General features: G+C 34.4%; 1 protein-coding gene across 4 annotated transcripts; it reads left to right on the top strand.

Moving 5' to 3' along the window:
* The first annotated feature begins 1,329 nt into the window (after window positions 1-1,329).
* Window positions 1,330-25,234, top strand: IFI44L (interferon induced protein 44 like). 4 transcript variants are annotated; one of them, XM_054450034.2, is made up of 9 exons: window positions 1,330-1,475; window positions 8,784-9,271; window positions 9,842-9,890; window positions 10,610-10,805; window positions 16,243-16,395; window positions 18,000-18,108; window positions 21,925-22,025; window positions 22,352-22,526; window positions 22,692-25,234. In XM_054450034.2, the coding sequence occupies exons 2-9, from the start codon at window positions 8,794-8,796 to the stop codon at window positions 22,724-22,726; spliced, it is 1,296 nt and encodes a 431-aa protein (XP_054306009.1). In that variant the 5' UTR covers window positions 1,330-1,475; window positions 8,784-8,793; the 3' UTR covers window positions 22,727-25,234. The 4 variants fall into 4 exon arrangements, with proteins under 4 accessions (XP_054306009.1, XP_054306038.1, XP_054305999.1 ...); XM_054450063.2 differs by having other exon boundaries at window positions 17,937-18,108; XM_054450024.2 differs by having other exon boundaries at window positions 1,368-1,475; window positions 8,790-9,271; window positions 17,937-18,108.
* The last annotated feature ends 768 nt before the right edge of the window (window positions 25,235-26,002 follow it).

Here is a 26,002-nt window from a genome sequence, read left to right as displayed (position 1 = left end):
TTTCTCTCAAATTGTTCGGCTTTTGGTCATTTCTCTGCCTTCTGACATGCCCCATTTGTTTTTGAGCATCTTCTTACTTTCTGGCATGAGAAGATATTCTACTTTCATTTTGTAGTTTTGTGATCCCAGACCTGTAGTCAAACATTTCTTCAAGTAGCCTTGATTCCTTTTATTGGAGACTGATATGACACGATAGCTGGCTAACACCTTGAGTGACAGACCCTGAGCAGAGAATCCAGCTGAGTCATGCTAATCTCCTAATCCATGAAAACTGTGCAATAATATATTTGAATTGTTTTAAAGCCTGTGGGTAGTGATAACTTGTTACAAAATAAGATAAAACTGATATACCCTTTTTTTCTAGGACATTCAATTTTGATATGCCATTCCTCTGCTTTTAGAGCCTTAATAACTTCTCATTGTCTTAATGATAAAATCCAACTTAATTGAAAACTTGCAAGGCCCTCGTCACCTCCCTAGCTCCACTGCTTATGAATCCAATGCTGTCACTCCATTCCAGACAGACTGAAATACTTGGATGGCCCTGCTGACACCGTGTTCTCCTGCCTTCCTTGCTTTCATTTCATGTCTCAGTTTAAACTTTGATTTGCTAGCAAGCCTTTTACAAGTGCCCCAAGACTGGATGAGGCTACTGTTCTCCTGGCTTTCAGAGAATCTTGTTTCATCCTTAGCACAGTAATTCAGTTGTCTTTGTCTGACTGTCTTCTTGAGTATAGAGCACTCTCTTTGAGGGCATTTTTTTTTATTTCAATTTTTATTTTTTAAATCTTACCCACTGTTATCCTCCCCCAGGGTCTATGCCAGTGTGGACTGAGTGAAGGAGTAAATGAGAAAATGAACAGTGTAATGCCTTATGAATTCAGCAAAAGCTGAATCATCATCTTTTTGTTCCAGTGCAGACAGGCTTGGCTTTGAACACCATCCAGCTCCACGATTCTATCAGCTAAATTATTATTTTTTGTACTTTAAGAAATAGGAACAGTCATAGTGTTTACTGTACGCAGTTGTTCTGAGGAGAAATTAGGAAAAGGTATGCAGTTACACAGTGCCATGTGCAACTCTAAATTCCAATTAACAAATGTAGGACAAATGAGGGAAGTAGAAAAATGCACAAGAAGTGTTAACTATTAGCTTTACTGCAGTTTCTTCTTGGTAGTTATCATTTCATGCATGCCTACAAATGGGCTACAAGGGGACCAGTGATCATTTTTATGTGCTCAGCAGGATTTTTTTTTCTTTCTTTCTCTTCCTAGTGAGGAAAAAGAAACTTAGTGGCAGTTGGCATGCTGCCAGCTGAGTTTTTTTGCTGCTTTGAGTTTCAGTTTTCTTTCTTTCCTAGAGTCTCCGAAGCCATAGATCTCTTAAGAACCTTCTGTCTCCAAACCGTGGCTGCTCGATAAATCAGACAGAATAGTTAATCCTCAATTTAAGCCTAATCTAACCCTTAGAAACAGGTAAGCGACTTTTTAAATGAAACATAATATTTGTACATATTTATGGGGTGTGTGTGATATCTTGATACAAGCATACGATGTGTAATGATCAAATCAGGATCATTGGGAAATCCATCGCCTCAACCATTTATCATTTCTTTGTATTGGGAACATTCCATATTTTCTCTTCTAGCTATTTCAAAATAGACAATAAATTATTGTTAACTATAGTTACCCTATTGTGCTATGAACACGAGAACTTATTCCTTCTATGTAGCTGTATTTTTGTACCCATTAACCAACCTCTTTCCATCATCCCCTTCCTCTGACTTTCCCAACCTCTGGTAACCACCAGGCTACTCTCTGCCTCCATGAAATCAACTTTTTTTTTAAGCTTCCACATGTAAGTGAGAACATCACAGGTAAGTGACTTCTTGCCATCCAATGTTTCCTAGCTGTGTGTGAAGAAAAAAGCTTGCTTTTTTTTTCTAAAAAGGAGTTTCAGAGTGGAATTGCTGCTAATAATAATACTTTGCTCTTTCATTTGTCTTTTATTTTAATGAAAATTTCACACACAGATAACTAGAGAGTATAAATGAACCACACTGTAATCTGATATAGTTTTATCCGATTTTAAAAATGATTTGCTTTTTAAATTAGAATAATTTTCTTTTACTTAAATACAAAAGCATTACAAATAAAGTTGAAGAAATCTATGACTCTCTACTATATATTGTTTTCTTTTGAGACGGAGTCTCACTCTATTGCCCAGGCTGGAGAGCAGTGTCAAGATGTCGGCTCACTGCAAACTCAGCCTCCTGGGTTCAAGGGATTCTTGTGCCTCAGCCTCCCAAGTACCTGAGATTACAGGCGTGCACCGCCATGCCTGGCTAATTTTTGTATTTTTAGTAGAGACGAGGTTTCACCATGTTGGCCAGGCTGGTCTTGAACTCCTGACCTCAAGTGATCTGCCAGCCTCAACCTCCCAAAGTGCTGGGATTACAGGTGTGAGCCACCACACCCAGCCTCTCCTATATTCTTTACTCTTCTTTTTATTTCCAGAGGGCAACATTATCTAGACTTTGGTATAAATTATTGTCATAATTGTTTTTATGGTTTTCTGTATGTATGTATATATGTATCTAAATATGATCTCGAGTATTACTTTGTTAAAATTACTTCTGTTTTTATATACCAGCAAAAATGGTTTTACACAATAATTTAAAAATTAATATATTTATATTAATTTTATTTTTATTGATACATAATACATTACATATTTATGGGGTACAGGTGATATTTGGTGATGCACTTAGAATGTGTAATGATCAAGTCAGGGTATTTGTGGTTTCCATCACTTTGAGTATTTATTATTTCCATGTGCTGGGAACAACCCAAGTCTTCTAGCTACTTTGAAATAGACAATACATTGTTTTTGACCATAGTCACTCTATTTTGTTGTTGACTAATAGAACTACCTTCTATTTAACTGTATATTTGTACTCATTAACCTACATCTCTTCATCTCTCCCTCCAAGACCCACCCACCCTTCCTAGCCTCCAGTATTTATCATCATACTCTCCACATTTATAAGATCAACTTTTTTAGCTGATCTAAAATGATGAGTGAGAACGTGTGATATTTCCTGTGCCTAGGTTATTTCACTTAATATTCTCCAGTTCCATCCATGTTGCTGCAAATGACATGATTTTACTGTTTTTATAGCTAAATAGTATTCCATTGTGTAATATGCCACATTTTCTTTATCCATCCACTTATGGACAGTTAGGTTGATTCCATATCTTTTCTATTGTTAATAGAAATTCACAATAGAAAGGTTGCTGTGATAAACCTGAGAGATACTAGAGGGAATTTTAACATATTGACTATATTAAACAATATTTAACATATTGATTGTATTCAGCTATGTTTTACAATGTGGTGTATAGACTCTAAAATAGCTCCTAATTGTCCCTGTCCTATTTTTTTTTTTAATACTCATGTCCGTGTATAATCCCCCCTTGTCTGTGGATGGAAACTGTGACTTAACGGTAACAAATAGAATTTGGCAAATGTGATATGTTAAGATTATAATGTCTGCTATGCTAGGAGATTCTCTCCCTTGCTGGTTTCAATGAAGTAAGTGGTCATGTTGGGGAGGCCCATTTGGCAAGGAACTAAGGGTGACTTCAGGTCAGTAACTAACTGAGAACTGAGGATAACCTCTGACCATTAGTTGGCAAGAAATGGAGTTCTCATATCTACAACCATAAGGAACTTAATTCTGCTAACAACTATAGGAGCTTGGAAGCATGTCCTTCTCCCATTAAACATTCAGAAGAGTCTGCAGCTGTGGCTCGCACTTTGATAACTGCCTCATGAAAAATTCTGAAGCAGAGAACCAAACTGGATTTCTGACCCAGAGAAACTGTGAGACTATAAATGTGTGTCGTTTTAAGTCTCTAAATGTATGAGAAATTGCTATGCAGCAATAGATAAATAGCACACTAAATTAGTCAATACTATTACTTGATCTGTAGATGCTTTAGGATTTTCCACATATGAGATATTATCATCTGTGAGCAGAGATGATTTTACTTCCTTTATAATTCAGGTACCTTTTTCTTTTTCACTTTCTTTTGTATTTTGGCCTACTTGTTCTGGCTAGGACATTCAGCATTATGTTGAATAGAAGTGTTAAAAGTGGATAATCTTGTCTTGTACCTGATGTTAGAGGAAAAGCTGTCAGTTTTTCCCTGCTGAATATGATGTTAACTATGGACTTTTTATACATGGATTTACTATGATGAGGTAATTTCCTTCCACTCCTGGTTTTTTTTAAGTGTTTTTTTGCCTTTTTTTAATCATGGAAGGATTTGGGTTTTGTCAAATGTCTTTTCTGTATCTATTGAGATGACCAATTTGTATTAGTCAGCGTTCTTCAAAGACACTGAACCAACATTAAAAAAAAAAATCAAAAACTAAGGAAATTTGTTATGGGAGTTGGCTCAAATGACGTTGGAGGCCAAGATGTCTCACTATCTGCCACCTGCCAGATGTAAAGTCAGGAAAGCTGGTGGTGTAATTCAGTCTGAATCCAAATGCCTGAGAACTGGTGGAGCCAGTGATGGAACTCCCAGTCTGAATTCAAAGTCCTGGGAACTGAGAGAGCTGGTGGTGTAAGTCCCAGAATCTGAATGTCTGAGAACCAGGAACTCAGATATCTGAGAGCAGAAGAAGATGGATACTCCAGCTCAAGAAGAGAGAATTTGCTCTTCCTCTGCCTTTTTGTTCTATTTGGCCCCTCAATGGACTGGATGATGTCAGCTCATGTTGGATCTTTTTAATGCGGTTTACTGATTCAAATGCTAATCTAAAATGGGTTTGTATCTTCATTTGTCTCAAGATTTCTTTTCTTTTCTTTTTTTTCCTTTCTTTTCTGTTTTTGAGATGGAGTCTCTCTCTTTCACCCAGGCTGGAGTGCAGTGGTGCAATCTCCGCCTCCCAGGTTCAAGCGATTCTCCTACTTCAGCCTTCTAAGTAGCTGGGACTACAGGTGCACACCACCACACCCAATTTTTGTATTTTTGTATTTTTATTAGAGACAGGGCTTCTACGTATTGGCCAGGCTGGTCTCGGACTCATGACCTCAAGTGATCCGCCTACCTCGGCCTCCCAAAGTACTGGGTTTACAGGTGTGAGTCACCATGCCTGGCCTCAAGATATTTTTAAATTTCCCTTTTGATTTCTTTTTGATCCACTGCTTATTCCAGAGGGTGTAGTTGAATTCTCACATCCTTGTTAATTTTCTAGATTTTCTGCTATTGATTTCTAGTTTCATTACATGGTTATGAGGAAAGACACTTGATATGGTTTCAATCTTCTTTGATTTGTTAAGACTTGTTTTTTGACCTAACATGTAATCTATCCTGGAGAACACTCTTATAATACACGTGAGAAGAATGTGTATTTTGTTGTTGCTGGGTGGAATGCCCTGTATATGCCTATTACGTCCATTGGGACTATAGTGTTCAAGTTCTCTGTTTTCCTATTGATCTTCTGTTTGGATATTTTATAATGGATAAAGTATTGAAAGTGGGCTATCGAAATCTCCTTCTCTTATTGTGTTGCTGTTTCTCCCTTCAATTCTTTCAGTGTTTCCTTCATTTATTTAGGTGCTCTGATGTTGGATGAACATATATTTATAACAGTTATATTTTTCTGGAGAATTGACCCTTTTATTATTATATGATGTCCTTCATAGCTTCTTATGACAGGTTTTGATTTAATGTGTATTTTGTGCGGGATAAGGACACACACCTCTTGTGGGTTACCTTGCGGTTCTTGTGGTTACCATTTGCAAAGGTACCCTTATTATCATTTGATTTTCATCCTATGTGTGTTCTTAAGTCTAAGTGAGTTCTTGGAGACAGCATATTGTTGTATTTTGTCATGACATGCTTTGACTCAGTATTATCCTTCTTTCTTTCTTTCCTTTTTTTTTTTGGTTTGCTAATATTTTGCTGAGGATCATTCCATCTATATTTATAAAAGAGATGGTCTGTAATTTTTCTTGCTTATAACACCATTAGCAGGTTTTGGCATCTAAGTTATTCTCTGGAAGAACATGTGTAAGATTGTGTATTATTTATTCTTCAAAATTTGGTAGAATTCAGCAGCTAGACTCTGATCCTTGAGTTTTCTTGGGGAAGTCTTAAATTAATTATGAATTTAGTTTTTAAAAATAGCTATGAGATAGTCAAATTTTGTATTTACTTTTATGTCAGCTTTGGTAAGTTGTATTTTTCTAGAAATTTGTCCACTTATTCTCAAATTTAATTTTACAAAGTTGTTTATCTTCAGACCATTTTATCATTTATCATTTATTGCATCTGGACTGACGTTTTCTCTTATGTTTTTGATTTTAGGACATTCCTTCCCTTTTTTCCCTTTATCAGTGTCAGCAGTGTTTTACAAATTTTGTTAATCCCTTTGAAAACTGGGTTTTGGTTTTGTTAATCTTCTCTATTGTATACTTGATTTGTCCATTAATATTTTGGTCCATTATTTCTTGCTTTTATTTTTATTGTTTATTTCTTTCTACTACTTTGAGTTTAATTGGTATTTTTTCTGACTTTTTGAAGTGAAAGTCCATATAATTAATTTTCAGCTTTTCTCCATTTCTAATACATATGTTTAAACTTATATGATTTTTGTAACATTTTATCTTCATTGTATAAGTTTTAACAAGAATATTTTATCATTTAATTAAATTTCATTATGATTTCTTATTTGAATAATGGATTATTTCAAAATATATTTTTTATTTTCCAATGTATGAGGGGATCTACTAGTTATCTTCTTGTTAAAAAAACTCTGGCTTATACTGTCTGTTCAATATTTAGTACTTTGAAATGTTTTGAGACTTGCTTGCTTTTTAAGGTTTGTAGAATATCTCTTCTATATTATTTTTCTTTTATTCTTGTTTTCTGGTTCATATGTCTTAACTAATTTTACTGTATCCTTTAATCCCTTTTGCCCTTTTCTCTTTTTATTCTCTTTTAGTCTCAATACTTCAGTTGGTAAATTTTCTTCTAATTCTTTATGCCTACCTTGCAGTTAAACGTATTCATTTAATTATTAATTTCAGATATATATTTTTACCTATAGAATCTCTTTTTGACTTTTTATTGTATTCATTTTACTGTAAATCATTCAATCTTACCTTTTAGCTGTTTGAACATATTAAACATAGTAATTCAAAAATCTCTATGGGTAACTCCAGTATAAGTATGGGTTTGTTTCTAGTGTGTGCTTTTTCCTCTTGGTTGTCTATCATGTTGTTTCATTTACCTCGAAACATGAATGTGTTTATGATGAATGAGAGTCACTGAATATTTAAAAAATCATAGAGATATTTTGAAGCTGGAAGAATGTTCTTTTCATCCAGACAGGATTTATTTTGTTTCTGCTGTGCAGCTATGGACACTAGCAATTCTCATTTACCTTAATTCAATCAAGGATTGAGAATACTGAAGTATGAAATTAACTCTGTCTGCTTCCAGTTCATACTTCTTCTCTGTAGCTCTTTTCTTAAATTTTTTTTTTTAAATTTTATTTCAATAGCATTTGGAGTATAAGTGGGTTTTTTTTACATGGATGAATTATATAGTGGTGAATTCTGAGATTTTAGTGCATCCATCATACAAGTAGTGTACATTCTATCTAATATGCAGTTTTTTTAATCCCTAGCTCCTCTTCCAGCCTCTCCTTTCTGAGTCTCTAAAGTCCATCATATCAGTCTGTATGCCTTTGTGTACTCATAGCTTAGTTCCCACTTATAAGTGAGAGCATATGGTTTTTGGTTTTCCCTGTAGCTCTTTAGAATCCCAAACTGTAGCCTAAGGGAAAGGTTTCCAAGGTACTCTCCTTATTGCACTCCAAAGTATGATTTTTATCTCCCTAACTCTATGAGTCTAGCAAACGCTTTGCTTAACTTTTCAGCATCTCAAGTGCCTTTTCTGAATTTGACAGATACACGTCAGAAATGTGCTCCCAAATGCCTAGCTTATCTCTCTTTATTAACTTCTCCAAATCTTTGCCAATAGCTATATGTCTTAACTGCCTTGTTTCCTCTTTAGAGCTTTGTAACACATGTATTTTTATAGTTTATCCTGCTTTTCCAGTTTTTTTCATTGAAATAATTGTTGTAATGACCAATAGTCTAGTATGCTGCTGTAAGACTTCTATAGCTGTTATCTCCTTTCATATTTCAATTTCTTTATGTGCTTTTTTTTGCATGAATTCCTAGGCTCCATTTTCTAATTCATACGTTGGCAAATGATGAATGTGATATGACTATGATGACCTCTGTTCCAGCCATATACATTTTAAAGGAAATTTTATTGGAACACAGTCATGCTCTCTTGTTTACATATTATCTATGACTTCTTTTGTATTACAGTGGCAAAGTTGAGTAATTGTGGAAGAGACCATATGGTCTACAAAGGCTAAAATATTTACTATCTTGTTCATTATGAAAAAGTTTGCTGACTCCTACTGAGATTTATTTTTTCTTTATTCTTTAACTTTCTGAAGTTTGTCAATTGATTTAAAAATTTTAATGACTTTTCCTTTCTAAATTATATATTTTTATATCTAACATTATTCTGCCATTTCTATATTTTTTGCTATATTTTTTGCCTTAACCAAATAAGTGTTTTAATTGAGTCAGTGAAGAAAGAACTCACTGAAAGTAGAAGTGGAAACCTAAGCTATAAGCTACTATATTATATAAGCTTCTCAACCTATAATTGTTTTTCCATTAGATATAGAACAATGGAAGTGACAACAAGATTGACATGGAATGATGAAAATCATCTGCGCAAGCTGCTTGGAAATGTTTCTTTGAGTCTTCTCTATAAGTCTAGTGTTCATGGAGGTAGCATTGAAAATATGGTTGAAAGATGCAGCCATCAGGGATGTACTATAACAATGACTTACATTGATGACAATATGATTGTAGCCTTTATGCTTGGAAATTATATTAATTTACATGAAAGTTCTACAGAGCCAAATGATTCCCTATGGTTTTCACTTCAAAAGAAAAATGACACCACTGAAATAGAAACTCTACTCTTAAATACAGCACCAAAAATTATTGATGAACAACTGGTGTGTCGTTTATCGAAAAAGGATATTTTCATTTTATGTCGAGATAATAAAATTTATCTAGATAAAATGATAACAAGAAACTTGAAACTAAGGTTTTATGGCTACCATCAGTATTTGGAACGTGAAGTTTTTCGAGTTGAAGGTACGTAAAATTAGATAATCCTACATCTCACATTATGATTCTAATCCTTGTGTTCGGTAGGTAATAATTGATCTACAAGAGCAAGGAAAGTGAAAGGAACAGTTAGATTCATGCCAATTTATACTCTTTGATAAATTCTGAAATGAAACGTGGGGAACATAAGGATTATGAGGTTTTTATCCAGAATGTATAGGCTGCTTTGAGCAAAGCAAGTTGAGAAATATATGTACAGAGATAGAGATGACAAAGGAGATGGGGATGTGGAGAGAGAGAGATCTTATCATCAGAGCTGCTCTGTTTTGACATATGACCCAAAGATCAGACCCTTATAACATATGACCCTTAGAACTTCTAGGTGTAATTGTGTGAGAGCTTCCAGAGCAAGTTAATGTGCAGAGAGGATAATTTTTCCTCCTCTTCCTCTCATTATGTTGCCAACTCTGACTCCTAACTGAGCAGCTCAGCCCTGGGTTATGCAAGCAAACTCAATGTCTTATTTCAAAAGTAGACTTGGCCACATTTAACCAGACAAGTTTTAAAAATTTATTATGCTATGATTATTTCCTATAGGAATTAAGGATAACCTAGACGACACAAAGAGGATAATGAAAGCCAGAGAGTAAGTTGAATTCTTGGGCTATCTATTAATCATTTTATTTAGACCAATTGTATAAAGAATGCTGACAAATACGTGGTAAAGATAAAAATCATGCCACTGGAATGATTAAAAAAAGAGTTATAATGTTATTGACATAAAATAACAAAAGCACTACTAACTATGAAACTTTATATCCACCTGATGACATTGACCAATTTGACTTCATTTCCACTTTAGACCAAAATTTTCCAGGTAGGGTCTGGATAACCATTTTAGATAATTTCTCTGAATCCTGTCCTTGAGAAACAGCTTTTGAGAATCCTCAGTAAATGTCAAAAACAAACTTTCTTTTTAAATTTATAGATAGCTACATTGCATATATTTTATTTTGATTTCTCCTTAATGTATTTCTAGTGAAAATAATAATTTGTGTTCAATGTCACTGATATTTCTTATTACATTCATGTGATCTAAGACTAATAGTTGAAAAATGGTTTGGTTGCAGGTTAATATTTAACTTTAGTCATATATAAAATAATGCATTTTCTTTAAGCACAAAATGTGTAACTTTAGATATTTCAAATCATATTATAGAAGATCTCATTATCAAAATAATAATTAAGTATTGAAAAAATACCCTTCTCAGGGAAGAGAAAGAAGCTCTAGGTGACTTGCGGTGTTCTTTATGGTATTCTTTATTGGCTGTTCTAATGCTGTATTTAACCACTATATTTTAACAGGCACAGAAATAGGCTTCTAGCAGACATCAGAGCCTACAAGCCCTATGCAGACTTGGTTTCAGAAATTCGTATTCTTTTGGTGGGTCCAATTGGGTCTGGAAAGTCCAGTTTTTTCAATTCAGTCAAGTCTATTTTTCATGGCCATGTGACTGGCCAAGCCATAGTGGGGTCTGATATCACCAGCATAACCGAACGGGTAAGTTATTTCCCTGAGGATTTTATTTTATAGATTACAATTATTACATTGCTTATGTCTTTGCCTTTTTCTCTCAGGGCAATCCTAATATACAATTAAATGCTAAATCAAATGGAAAATAGGAGTAAAATTTTAATCAGAAGCACCTCCATTGTGCTATGTTATACAGAGAAGCTTTCAAATTTTATGGATGGAAGAAGCAGTTATATAAAGAATACTTTTTAGTATTTGTATAAAAAACAACAAAAATTTAAAAACCCTATGAAAATCTTTGACCATTATATTTGATGTTCATTTTACTCATGTACCACATGATTTTACCTGGTTTAAAATGTTTTTCTTTTTTTGTAATAAAATAATGAGAATTATGTAAGGTAATTTTTTTTTTTTATTACATAGGCCCATTCTCTAAGACATGGTCATGAAAAGCTAAATAGTAATTCACTTTGGTGGGTCAACTTTGAAGAAGAACTTGAAGTGTAAATCTATGCTCTTACAAAAACTATCTTATTTACAAAAAGATATACATAAGGAAATAAATAGTAATATAGATTTCTTAATTGTTGCTCTAAAGAACTACAAATTATGATGCAGCACTTGTCTAGAAAATTCTTTCTGATTTATGTTTTTCAATGTTATCATGCACATGCAATCAAACAAAAAATAATAAAGGGAAAGATAGAAAAGTTTAGAATCAGGCTTTTTTAATGATTACTACAAATTAATATTATCATTTGTTAGGGAATATGCTGTGTATTATCAATGCAAAATTTAGCATAAGACAGCATAATAAGACAGTAATGGTTCATTTTAGCTTTTGTGTCACATTCAATAACTGGAAGAATTTTCTAGGATTTTCAAGAATCGCACCTTATTTGTTGATGTTGGCCTGATACTGTGCTCTTGAGTGGCTTTATTTTAATATATTAGTCTCAGAAGCCATGGCAAGGTATGGGCAGCACAAATGAAATTAATTAGGCATTGATTGAAATGTTTCTGTTTGCTAAATATTTATTCAGACATAAAGACCAAAATACAAATAATGCTTGGTCCCATTGCCCAGATATCTCAGAGACCAATGCAGATAATAAATCTGTATCATTCATTGTGATATATGCTATAATAGAGGTACTACTCAGGACAAAATTTCACTTTCTTCCTTTTAAGTTTTAAATTCCAAAGGTCTTATTTTAGGAGAAGATGTAGATACTGAACTCCAGTGAAATGCAAATGTTATTTAAATTGAAGAAATATAGGGCAGACTTTTATGAGGGAAATTGAATATTTTATTGCTTAAAAGGCCCTTTCCTTTGAATAATTGAAGTTGTGAAGAAAGCAAATTAATGGGTAAGGAAACTATGAAGATGCATATTGGTGTTCCTGAAATTTTACAATGTACTTTAACTCTAGTGCTTAGTATAATTTCTTTCATGTTGAGGCACTGGTAAGTCCTATTCTCCTAGATAAAAATCTTCAGTGGGATTACTCCTCTGCATTTCATGGCCCAATGAGAGCTTTTGATTTTATTGCGATTACAATAGGTCATAGACGATTCTCTCCCTTCTGGTTTGAGTGATACTACACCCTTGCCAGCACCACAGGTGGAAAAATTGTAATTAAAGTGTCTCTGAGAAATCCTTTTCTTTGCAATTCTTCCCAAATCGTCCATATTTTTTTGTGTATTTTGAAAGTATATCTGACCAACAAATAAAATACTTTCAGAATTGTTCTAGAAAATATCCTTGCAATAAGATTGAATGTGTTTATCTAGGAAAGAAAGTTCTGTTGTGCTTCTCAAAGTGAGATTTGTGGACCCCTTGGGTTCCCGGAGACATTTTAAGGGTATCTCTGTGTTCAAAACTATTTTTAGAACTATTCTAAGTTTTTTTTTGTCTTTTCTAGTGTATTGACACTTGAATTAATTGCACAACATAGTTTTACCTGTTGGCACGTTAGTATGAATCAAACGGTGGCACCAAACACTACTAGTAGTCACTGTATTTCTCCCAATTACTGCACTTACAGGAAAAAAAATGCCAGTTTTACTCCTTGATGAATAGTAACAGTTACTGGTTTTATTTAAACTCCACTTTGGAATACACATCATTTTGATATTCAGTGTGATAAAATGGGAAGTGCTCATAAAGTACTTCTAATGCATATTGAAAATTGGCAGTTGTCTTTCGAAAAAGCACTGGAGCAGCTGAGTTGTTAACTGAACTTTTTTTTAAATGTGACATCACTTTTACTGGACAGAACAGACTTACTCATTCATACTTGGATATTTGGCAGATATCTTAATGAAAATGCTCAAGTGACCCTACTAATCAAGAACAAAAACAAAAGCTGACAGTGTTTGTTGCCAATAACAAAATTTGAGCTTTTGAGAGAAATCAAACTTTGAGAAACTTGTATCCACTATTCTGAGCCTGACAGCTTTTCAGCACTTAAAAACTTATCCAATGAGATTAATGGTGGTATTAACAAATGTGCTGTTTTAATATTGCATGATGAAATGTGTCAACATTAGGAAGATCTGGATAACCCAGTGAACCAATGTTTTAAGATGATCAATAAATTAGGTTAAAAAATCATGCATGAGTAAAGGGTATATTCAAAGTATAAGACAAACCAATGGATTTAATGTGGCGGCATATAAAAATGTCGTAGATTCCACATTGCAACTAACCTTTAAGAAGTTATTACTTGTTGAGCTTTGCTATATTACGTTGAGGAATATTCACAATTCCCTGAAAGCTATACAGTGAAATATTACCTCCTTTTCATATTATACATACATGTGAGAGTCCATATTTTCTTCACATACCTCAATTAAAACAACATATCAAGAGATTGAATCGGAGCCACATATGAGATTACAGTTATATTCTTTAATCCAGACATTAAAGAGAATTTTACTAATAAACCAATGATACTGTTTTCTGTAAATTTTTTAAAAAATGCTTTTTAAGTAAAAAATGTTATTTGATGAACATGTGACAGGTTTATAATTGAATTTTTAATGATTAAAACAACATTTAAGAGCAGGAGGGGCAGAGCAAGATGGTCACATAGGTCTCTCCAGCAATCATTCCTCCATTGAAGCATCAATTTGAATAACTATTAGCACACAAAATATCACCTCAGGAAACCAGGTGAAAGATTACTGTACCTAGTTCTAGCACAATAATAACAAAAGATACATTGAAGAGGGTAGGAAAGATAGTTTTACGTTATCTGCATCACCCCCCTCAACCCCAGGGAGCATAGTGTGGAGAGAACTGTCATCTGCTTTGGGGAAAAGAGAGAAGTGAGCACAGGACTTTGCCTGGACTCCAATATCAGGCCTACTGCAGTAAAATCCAGCACTGGATAGAACCTCATGGCCCCAGACTTTAGGCTGTTGTTTGACGGCTGAGCCTCTAGCCCCATGCTGGTGCCAAGTGAGACCGTGTGGCCCTAGGCTTCAAGCTTGCATGGTGGACTCAGTCCCTGGACCACACCATGGATGGGTTATTAGTGGCCCAACCTCTGAACAGCACTTAGTGACACGGATGCCACAGTGGCCCTGAGCTTTAGGCATGCCTCAGTGCTGTACCAGTCACAGTGGTCCCAGGCTTTGGGACTATGCAAGGCAGCCTGCCCAGAATTTTTGGATAGGCTGATTGTTGAAGGACTTTTCCAGACAAAGGCAATCTGCAAAGATTGGAATAAGTACCTACTTCCAGAGATGTTTATACATTGACACATTGTTACAAGAGTCAAAAGCAATCAGGGTAACATGACGTCACTAAAGAGAGAAAATAATGTGCCAGTGGCCAATACTAAAGAAATGGAGATGTATGAACCACCCGAAGAATTCAAAATAATTATTTTAAGGAAGCACAGCAAACTTCAAGAAAATACAGAGAAACAATTTAACAAAATGAGAAAAATGAGTGATCAGAATAAGAAATTTAATAGAAAGGTTGTAATAATTATAAAAAATGAAACAAATTTCAGAGATGAAAAATACAATGGGTGAAATGAGAAATGAAATAGAGAGCATCAACAGCAGAATTGATCAAGTAGAAGAGTCTGTGAACTTAAAGGTAGGTTATTTGAAAATATAGATAGAGAATAAAAAAACAGAATGAAGAGGAAGGAAGAAGAATAAAAAAACAGAATGAAGAGGAAGGGGTTTATGGAACATCATCAAAAGGACAAATATTCAAGTTACAAGGGCGAAAGGAGACAAGAAATTAAAAGTAATAGAAATCTTAAGTAAATAAATAGTAGCAAAAAACTTTTAAAACCTGGAAGATGATGTAAATATCCAGGTAAAACTGAGAGAAAAGTCCCCAGTCAGATTTAATCCAAAGAAGATTAACCCAAGATATATTAAAATCAAACTGTAAAATATCAAAGACAAAGAGAGGATTCTGAAAACTGGAAGATAAAAAAGCAAATAACATCTTAGAGAGTTTTAACATGACTAGCAGCAGACTTAGCAGAAACTCTATGGGCCAAGAGAGTAGGATGAAATATTCAAAGTGCCAAAAGAAAAAACAAACAAACCCATCCAATTGAGAATATTATACCCAGTAAAGCTGTGCTTCAGAAATAAAGGATAGATAAAGATTTTCCTGCAAGAACAAAAGCTGAGGGAGTTCATTACAATTATACCTGTCTTACAAGAATGCTAAAGCGAGTTTTTCAAGCTGAAAGAAAAGGATGCTAATAAGTAATATAAAAATATCTGAAAGTATAAAACTCACTGGTAAAACTAAGTATACAGTAAAATTCAGAATACTCATACTATAATGATGGTGAAGTTTAGAAGACAAAACTACTAAAATAATAATAGCTGTAAGAGTTTGTTAAAGGATATGCAATATGGAAAGATGTAAATTGTGGTATCAAAGGTGCAAACTGTGGGAAGGAGTGGAGTAAAAATGTGGAGTGTTTTTTTTTTTTTCTATCCAAGTGGAGCTGTTATTAACTTAAAATAACCAGTTATAAATATGTTTTTTTTGTAAGCATCATGGTTAACCACAAAACAAATACTGATAGTAGATACACAAAATATAAAAAGCAAGGAGTCAAAACATACCACTATATATATATATGTGTATGTGTGTATATATATATATACACACACACATGATTTACATGATAAATTACATATAATTTTCTTTTTTAATTAAAAAAGAAATATTTACATTTTTTTCAGTTTTAATTTCCAATATTTTAAATATCCATAGATAGAACTCACATAAATAACAGATCTTCTCAATAACAGATCTTCTTAATGACTTTTAAGAGTCTAAAGGGGTCCTGAGACCAAACTGTTTGAGGACCATGGCGTTCAAATATTAACCAGTCTCTTTTCTTCTTATTGTCATGTCTTGAATGCTGGGTGATGAATGAACCTTTACACTTAATATTTTTTTAACAGTATAGGATATATTCTGTTAAAGATGGAAAAAATGGAAAATCTCTGCCATTTATGTTGTGTGACACTATGGGGCTAGTTGGGGCAGAGGGAACAGGACTGTGCATGGATGACATTCCCCACATCTTAAAAGGTTGTATGGCAGACAGATATCAGGTAAGATTTCTTCAATATCCAAAACATTTCAAATTATTTTCTTCAGTATTTTTCACTGAATTTTTAACCACATAAGGCAATTTCAACTCCCATAATGTGGTTTCAACATCAATCAACACTATTCTACTTTAAAGGAATAAGAATTCATATAAAAAAGTAGAGTGACTATTGTTCTTTTCTATAACATTGAGAAATAAAGCCAAAAGGCAGGGTTCTACTCATTTGCATTCTAGTAAAAGATCAAGGAGATAGTGTGTTTTTATCACTCTTTACAATAATGTAAACTAATAATAAAGTAGTCACTTAACCCCTTGCACTTTTTGGGTTACATAGACAAAATATTGGAACAAGTAACTATTTTGTGTTGAAATGTCATTTTATACGTAAATGCTTAGATTTCACTACTAAATACCTAGATTCAAAATTTGGCTCTGCTACTAACAGATGTGTACTCGTAAGTAAGTTACACACTTCTCTCTTTTAGTCTTTTTTTTTCAGGTGTGAAATGTTAGTATTAATAGTGTCTATCTCATAGGGTGGCTAAGATGATTAAATGAGATGATATAGTCTAAGTTCTCAAAAAAGCCAACAATGATTGTTCCCTTTCTTTTAGGTGTTGGGTATCAGCCTCAATTTCTAAAGAATTATCTCTTTTGCCTCCCAAATGTGCTGAATTGGAAACCTTACCTATGTATTTATTTATTCATTCAAAAAACATTTATTATAAACCATATTTGTGCCAAACTCTAAGCCAGTTACTGAAAACACATAGGTCAATAACAACACAATCCTTATCCTCCAGGAGTTCATAATCCAGTCAGGGAAAAGGAGACACACAGATAAAGAGAGGAGGGATAGAGCGAAGACATTGGAGAAATCAGGAGCATACTAACACCCTAATTTTTCACAGCAGGGAGCCAGTCAATTCAGTCCAACATTGAAATACATAGCTTAATAACTACATGTTTCCAAACCATTGTTTCATAATCTATTTCCTTAATCTTAGAAAGATTACTGTCTTGTGGTAAGAAGACATTAACTTCAAATTTGGTATTTCTTTTATTCACTTTAGTTTGTTTTTCTTCTATAAAATCAAAATAAATTAGTCTTTTAATTTAAATAGCATTTTCAACATATTTTTCTTTCTTTTATTCTCTCTATCCAGTTCATTTAAGCATGCAAAATGCTTAGAGAGGAGTCTTAAATGTATTTAACAAATGTTAATGGTGTTTATTTCTGGATACTAGGATTTGAAATTAGCTTTTCAAAAATATTATTTAAACTTTCCTGCAATATTTACAATGGATAATTATCATTTTTACCAAAGCAATAAAGTGTTTTTTTTTCCTACAAGAGAGATATAATGGCATTATGCTCACAGTGGAAAGGAAGTAAAGAGGGGGTGCTACTAATTTGGGGAAAGAGTAGCTGAGGAGAAAGAGGGAGATCAGTAGTTACAGTATTAGAAGCATTAATTGTGTCTTTAAGGGTTAAACAGAGGCTCTCTGAATTCTGAATGTTACCTTATGTTTTTATAACAGTTTAATTCCCATAAACCAATTACACCTGAGCATTCTACTTTTATCACCTCTCCATCTCTGAAGGACAGGATTCACTGTGTGGCTTATGTCTTAGACATCAACTCTATTGACAATCTCTCCTCTAAAATGTTGGCAAAATTCAAGCAAGTTCACAAAGAAGTATTAAATTGTGGTGAGTCTCACTGAACTTATAAAAAAATTTACTTTGAAATAATTATAGATTTGTAGGAAGTTGCAAAGAGAGTACAGAGATTTCCCATGTACCTTTCATCCAATTTCCCTGGAGTGGTGGCCATCACAGGTAGAGATCATTCACAGGCATGACTGAAGAAAGACCCCAAATCCTAATGTTCAGTCTTTAAAGAATAGACTGACCAACCATTTTTTTTTCGTGTGTGATTTTCCTGAGGCTTTAGATAGGGCTAAAGCCTATGTGGCTAGACCGGGAAGATCAAAACCAGAAAACTGATTATTGTTAACAATGTGTGTTTATAGTTCTATGTCATTTTATCACATGTGTAAGTTTATGTACCCATCACTGCAACCAAATATTACATCACTTTGTAGATTTCCCTCATGGCACCCACTATTCCTCCACCATCCTTAACTCTTGGCAACCACTAATATTTTCTTCATTTCCATAATTTTGTCATTTTGTGAATGTTATACAAATGGAATCATACAGTATGACACCTTTTGAGACTGGCTTTTTTGACTCAACCTAATATCCTTTGACATCCATCCAAGATGTATGTATGTATTTACTGTTCATTTAAAAAACTGTATAGTATTCCATGGTATAGATATACCACAGTTTAACCATGCTCTATCAAAAAATATTCCAGTTTTTAGCTATTGCAAATAAAAGTCCGATCAAGTTTTGTGTGGATATAAGTTTTTATTCCTCTGGGGTGCATCTCCAGAAATGTAATGCTGGGTCATAGAGTAACTGTATATTTAGCTTTGAAAGAGATCACCAAACTATACTCCAGAGGGACTGCACCATTTTACAATCCCACCAGCAATACATGAGAGATCTATTTTTTCTGCATTCTTGCTAGTATTTGGTATTGTTGCTATTAAAAATTCCTTAACTCTTCTAATAGATGTATACTGATATTTCATCAGGGTCTTAATTTGCATTGCTTAAAGACTAATGACGTTGAACATCTTCTCATGTGCTTATTTGCCTTCTATATAGCTTGTTCAGTGAAATGTCTCTTCATGTCTTTTGATTATTTTCTGATTGGGTGATTTGTGTTTTTTAGAAGTTGAATGCTAAAAGATCTATAAATCCTAAATATGAGTCAATTGTCAGATACATTGTTTGCAAATAGTTTCTCCCAGTCTGTAGTTGTCTTACTATTATGATGATTTCCAGCCCTGCCATCTCTCATCTCTCCTTTTGGAACTCTGGGACATGAATTCTAGATATTTTGTTATAGTCTCACAATTTATTTATTTATTTTTTATATCTATTTGCTCTTTATTTTTCAGAGTGGGTAATTTCTATTGTTATATCTTTGAATTCACTTGTTCATCACTTTGCCCTCTCCATTCTGCTTTTGAGCATAGCTATTGTTTTTCCTATCTTGGGTATTATGCTTTTTAGCTCTAAAATTTCAATTTGATTCTTTTTCAGGTCTTCTATTTCTTTGCTGAGACATCCCACTTCTTTCATTTTTTTCAAGCATGTTCCTATTTTGTTCTTAAGCATTTTTATGATGGTTGCTTTAGAATCCTTGCCAAATAATTCTAACATCTTTGTCATCTAATTAGGGTCATGATCTTCTGATTAGCTTTTCTCATTCAAGTTGAGAATTTCCTGGGTTTTGATGTGACAAATGATTTTTAATTGCATCTTTGATATTTTAGGTATTTTATTCTGTGACTCTGGATCTTACGTCTCATGTTTTAGTAGACATATTCTGATACTGGTAAGATGGAAAGTACAGGTTTCCCATGAGGCCTTGTTTGACACCCTTGGAGAAAGGGTACTTTCTTACTGTGCCCCATATAGGATACCCTGACATCACAGGGGCTAGAAGCCTCCTTGCATCTAAGGTTAATGAAGGCTAAAGTTCCAGCTTCTCACTTGTTCTCCTCTGACACTGCCAGAGAGGGAAAAGAGCACCTCATTGCTGCTGATTCGGTGGAAGTCTAGGATCCCCAAGTAGCCTCCCTTGACACCATCAAGAGGGACCTTGTTAGTATAGTGCAGGTATAAATGTCCTGGCTCCCTACATTTTTTTCTTCTCTGATACTACCTTGGCTAAGGGTGAAAGTTGGGAAAGGGAAGGACATATCCATGGATAGGGCTAAGGTGAATTCTGTGGTGTTTGACTGGGGTAGTGTGGCTATTTTCTGAAAGTTTTCTGTCTTGCTACACTGTCCTTTTTCTCATGCTTTGACTAGATGGAACAGGTTTTACTTTACTTTTTTCCTTTTTGCTGGCTCTAATCGGTATTTTCCAGTTGTGAGTGTCTCCAAAATCCAGTCTGGGGCATATGAAGTAAAAAGAAAACCTAGAGAGCTCATCTCTGTATTGTTTCTTGGGTCTCAAGGTCTCTAGCCAAATTGCATTCTCTGCACTTTTCAATCTTTATGTTTGATTTATGCATAATGTCCAGAGATTTTAGCCATATTTAGTGTAAAGAAGAGGGAAAAGTGTGTCTACTCCATTTGGTCCAGAACTGGAAGTACTCTCACTGAACTTCCAAAAGATTTTAATATAAAGAATTGTTGGGGCATTTATACTCCAAAGCCTCATTGCTTACTTTATCAGTAGAAAGATCACATATTTAGGTTCCGAAAAGTGCTTAATGTATAGAGCATGTTTAATGTATAGAGCATGGTCTTGCTTAAGTGAACCTAGTTTTTAAATAGTAGTAAACTTTGACCTCGAGAAAGGTAATTTAATTGCTCTGAACTTTATCTCCTGTTCTTCTAAAATGGGGATAATAAGTTTTACATCTGAACTTAATAAACTGCCTAACAAAAGTCTGAGTAGTGAACATTAGATATACACAATGTAAATATATAAACTTATATAAGCACTTAACAGCTCTAAAATTATGGAGGGTTTGGGGTAAGAGAGAAATGCTAAGTTTTAAAATGACTTTTCAAGGATGTATGGCAACACATTGTCCTTGGCGTGCTGGATGCCAATGCTTAATGCAACTTACTGTGCTGACTTAGGACCTCTAAAAGGACATTGTATTAATTTTGAAAGAGAAGAATTACATTGCAACAGAGGTTGAAAAAAATTATAGGTGTCAATTGAGAACTGCCCTCTACCAGAACCTAGGTATTAATTGGTCAACTTTGCTAGTTATTCCTCTGAAACCTGAATGAAGAGAAGGTAGTAAAGGAAATCATTCAGTAATGGAAAAAATAAACACAAGATTTTAGTAGGAAGAAGGTACTAAAATCCCTGTTAAAAGAGTCCTGGGAGCTTCCTTGACTGGCATTTGAAATTAATCTTATATTTTCCTCATAAGCAGTTGTTAGCATAGCAGAATTTTGATTTGTTTAGAAGTCAAATGTGATTTACTAATTCAATCCCTGTGGTTTGAGGGAGAAAGGAGTAGGTCCCTATTGGAACTGTGAAATCAGCACAGTTTGCTGATTTCATACGCAACCCTCCTCACTTCCTCTTTTTCTTGTGGTTCTTTTTAGTCCTCAAAGTCCAGCAACCCCTTTTTTCCCCTTGACCAATTTAAAACAAACTATTTGAATGGAATCGTAGATGATTGCAATTTAGTGTGAATTTAGTTGCATTGAAAAATGCTGTCTCATGTTGGAAAAAAAAGATCAAAGATCACTTCTCCTCTAGAAAAGCTTCAGGCTCCATATTGAGATGTATTGGGGATATTTCATTCTTCAGCTCTCAAAATCACCCTATAGAGTTGCTTTCACACATATTTAATAACTTTTTGACACATTGCTATTTATGATATAAAATAATTGATTTATCTATTTGATATAGGTATAGCACATGTGGCCTTGCTTACTAAAGTGGATGATTGCAGTGAGGTTCTTCAAGACAACTTTTTAAACATGAGTAGATCTATGACTTCTCAAAGCCAGGTAAAGAATGCTGATCATAACCAGATATTATTGTAATAGTATTACAATCATACGTGTGTGTGTGTGTGTTGTGTGTGTGTGTGTGTCTGTATGTGTATATGTGCTCACACAATGTATTTGCAGGGAAATGAAGAATGGGATCAATTGCTTGATTAATTCAAATTTATATCACACTTTAAAACTGCAATGATCTGAATTATTGAATGTTCTGAAGATAACTTATTAAGCCATTGCTTTTTTGGTTTCTTTCTTAAATTGTATTTAAAATTGATCAAATTTCAAATATTAAATACAAGACTTACACTTTTTAAATATACTTTCCACAGGTCATGAATGTCCATAAAATGCTAGGTATTCCTATTTCCAATATTTTGATGGTTGGAAATTATGCTTCAGATTTGGAACTGGACCCCATAAAGGATATTCTGATCCTCTCTGCACTGAGGCAGATGCTGCGGGCTGCAGATGATTTTTTAGAAGATTTGCCCCTTGAGGAAACTGGTAATCTGGCCCTTTTCTCCCCCTCTCATAGATCACTAGTGCCTTTTGAAAAATGCTAAGTTATACATCAGTTATTTGATGACTGGGGCCCACCTGCATGCCCTAGTCCTGAAAGCTACATTAGGATATATGTTTCATTTCCACTCTTGTTTGTTTCATTTTCAGGTGCAATTAAGAGAGTGTTACAGCCCTGCATTTGATATAAGTTGCCTTGATTCTGACATTTGGTCCAGCCTGTACTAGTGTGCCTCAATGAGAGTCAATCTCTATTGACAGCCTGCTTCAGATTTTGCTTTTGTTCATTTTGCCTTCTTTCCTTGGAACAGTCATATCTCAAGTTCAAAGGCCAAACCTGAGAAGTGGTGGGCTAAGATAGGTCCTACTGCAAACCACCCCTCCATATTTCTGTACCATTTACAATTCAGTTTCTGTGACATCTTTTTAAACCACTCCAGGAAAAATGAGATATTCTCTAATTTATTCTTCTATAACACTGTATATAGAGCTATGTGAGTACTAATCACATTGAATAATAGTTACAAAATTATTGTATAGACATCTGCTTTCTTAAATAGATTGTGAGTTCTTTGAGAAACAGCGTGGATTTTACTTATAGATGTATTCACAGAACTTGGCACAGTGCCTGGTAATGAGCAAGCATACCTGCCACTACTTTTCCTTCCCACTCTCTCCAACATCACATTCACTTTAAATTTTTCTGTATATAGAAAGGAAAACTAGCCTGGGAAACATGATGAAACCCCATTTCCACTGCAAAAAAAAAAAAAAAGAACAAAACAAACCCCATAAAAATTAGCTGGGTATAATGACACATGCCTGTAGTCCCAGTTACTCAGGATGATTGATTGAGCCTTGGAGGTGGAGGCTACAGTGAGCTGAGATTGTGCCACTGCACTCTAGCCTGGGAGAAAGAGTGAGATCCTGACTCAAAAAAACAAAAGAAAATGAAACAAACAAACGAAAAACAGAAAGGAAGACTGAAAGAGAATGAAAAGCTGGGGAGAGGAAATAAAAATAAAGAAGGAAGAGTGTTTCAGTTATATCTGAATGAAAATATGAATGACTCTAAGTAATTGAATTAATTAAAATAAGCCAACTTTTTTTTAACAATTTACATTTTATTTCTATGGAAAAAAATAAATATTCCTCTTCTAAAAAACCCATGCCTGATTTTCATTAATTGAATTCCAAATCATCCCAGCCATGTGTCCTTCAATTTAGGTTACTGGTGCAAATCAGTAAGAAAGTTCTTATACTTATGCTCCAAATAATTCTGAAGTCCTCTTAGTAGCTGTGAAAGCTAGTACTATTAAGAAAGAAAAACAAAATTCCCAAAAATAGCTTTCACTTTTTTTTTCCTTAAAGACTTCTTAATTCTCTTCTCCAAATTCTTAGTCTTCTTCAAAATAATATGCTTTGGTTCAATAGTTATCCACATTCTGACAGTCTAATTTAGTTTTAATCAGAATTATACTCATCTTTTGGGTAGTCATAGATATTAAGAAAGCAAGAGTTTCTTATGTCCAGTTATGGAATATTTCCTAAAGCAAGGCTGCAAGTGAAGTTGTGCTCAAGTGAATGTTCAGGAGACACAATTCAGTGGAAGAAATTAAGTCTTTAAAAAAGATCTAGGAATAGGAGAACCATGGAAATTGAGGAGGTAGGCCTACAAGTAGATATTGGGAACAAAATTAGAGAGGCAGCCAGAAAAAGTTATTTTAGGCTCACCAGAGTTGTTCTTATTGCACAGTAACATACCAATACACCGAAACAGCAGGTATTGCAGTAGAGAAAGAGTTTAATAATTGATGGTAGAAAAATGAGGAAGGTTGAGGAAACCTCAAATCTACCTCCCTGCTGAGTCTAAGTTTAGGATTTTTAAGATAAAGGCAGGTAAGGGGCTGAAGGTCTGGAGCTGCTGATTTGTTGGGGTATAGGGAATGAAATGAAACATACAGAGATGAAAACTGGAATTTTTTTTTTTTTTTTTTTGCTGAGTCAGTTCCTTGGAGGGGGTCTTCAGACTGACTGGTGTCAGCAGACCCATGGGATTCCAGGATCTGGAAAACTTTTTAGATAGAAACTTGATGTTTCTTAATGTTACATATGTTATCTCATAGAAATAACTAAGAGAAGTTAGTGCTTTGTGACCACATCTATGTGACTTTTAGGCAGTAAGAAACTATAAGGAAAGGAGCTAACAGTCATGCTATAAGTAGCTACAAGGAATTGGTTTAAAGGGCAAGCTGGTTAGTACTTAGCTGTGTTTTTATTCAAAGTCTACATATAAAATGTACACTACATAAAGTAGTGGTTAATGTTTGCTGTTCATTAGGATGGTTTCACAGTTACCATACAAATGTAGAAGCAACAGGTCCAAAAAGTAGGGCATGATTTTCTCCATGTAATCCAGGGAGAAACCAAGCCATGACCATTGTTGGTTGGGGGACTGAAGGTAATTGAAGGTTCACCATCATCCTCACCAACTTTTGGGCCATAATTCACCCATCCCTTTGGTGGAGCCTGAAAAAAATCTGGGCAGAATGTAGGACTTCTTTATTTTGTTTAAAGGGGTAACACAGAGTGCCCTTATGAAGGAGATGGAGATCCTGCAAGGAAGAGAAGGAGTAAAGGAGAGATCAAGAGAGAGAAACAATGAGGAACATTTCATTTGATCCAACATCCTTTAGGAGCATAAATGTTGATACTAAGTTATCCTTTTTGTGCTAAAATGGACAGTATTAACAAAATGATACCACAACTTGTTATCCCCTGGCTCTATATTGCTTTGGAAACACTTAAACATCAAATGGAGTTAAATACACATTTGGAATTTAGGTTAGGAAATATTAGTGAGGAGGCATCAAAAAGGGGGAAACATCTTTTGCCTGGGAGGATATTTTCTGTTTTGTGGATTTCCCTGATCTTTTTCTACCACCCTGAGGGGTAGTGGGAATTATCATTTCGCTACATTTTAGAGGTCATTCAGGATTTTTGAAACTTTACATTCTTTACAGTTAAGCAAGATGTACAGCTCAGTCAAAGATACTAAATTCTTCTTAGAAAAATAGTGCTAAGGAGTATAGCAGATGAACTATAAGTGTGTTGGGAGGTAGAATATCATCGTAAAGTGAGAGTGATGTTGTGGAGACAGTTGAAATGTCAGTGCTAGAGCCTTTGTGGTGTGAATGGGTAGGTTAGGTTGTTGCATTAGAAAGTGACTGTTTCCGACAGAAATTTGTAGCTTTGTGCAAACTCACCCAGCATCTACCTCAATAAAATATAGAGAAAAGAAAAATAGAGCAGTTTGAATTTTATGAGGTATGCAGGCCCAGAGAGATATAAGTATGGTCCTTTAGTCTTGCTTCCCGTGTGCCACACTGCCCCTCCACAACCATAGCTGGGGGCAATTGTTTAAAGTCGTTTTGTTCCCGACTAGCTGCCTTGCCCATTAT

This window comes from Pongo pygmaeus, chromosome 1, assembly GCF_028885625.2.
Source record: "Pongo pygmaeus isolate AG05252 chromosome 1, NHGRI_mPonPyg2-v2.0_pri, whole genome shotgun sequence".
NCBI classification, from domain to species: Eukaryota; Metazoa; Chordata; class Mammalia; order Primates; family Hominidae; genus Pongo; species Pongo pygmaeus.
Note: the sequence above shows the minus strand (reverse complement) of the source record. Positions and strands in the feature narration are given on the sequence as shown.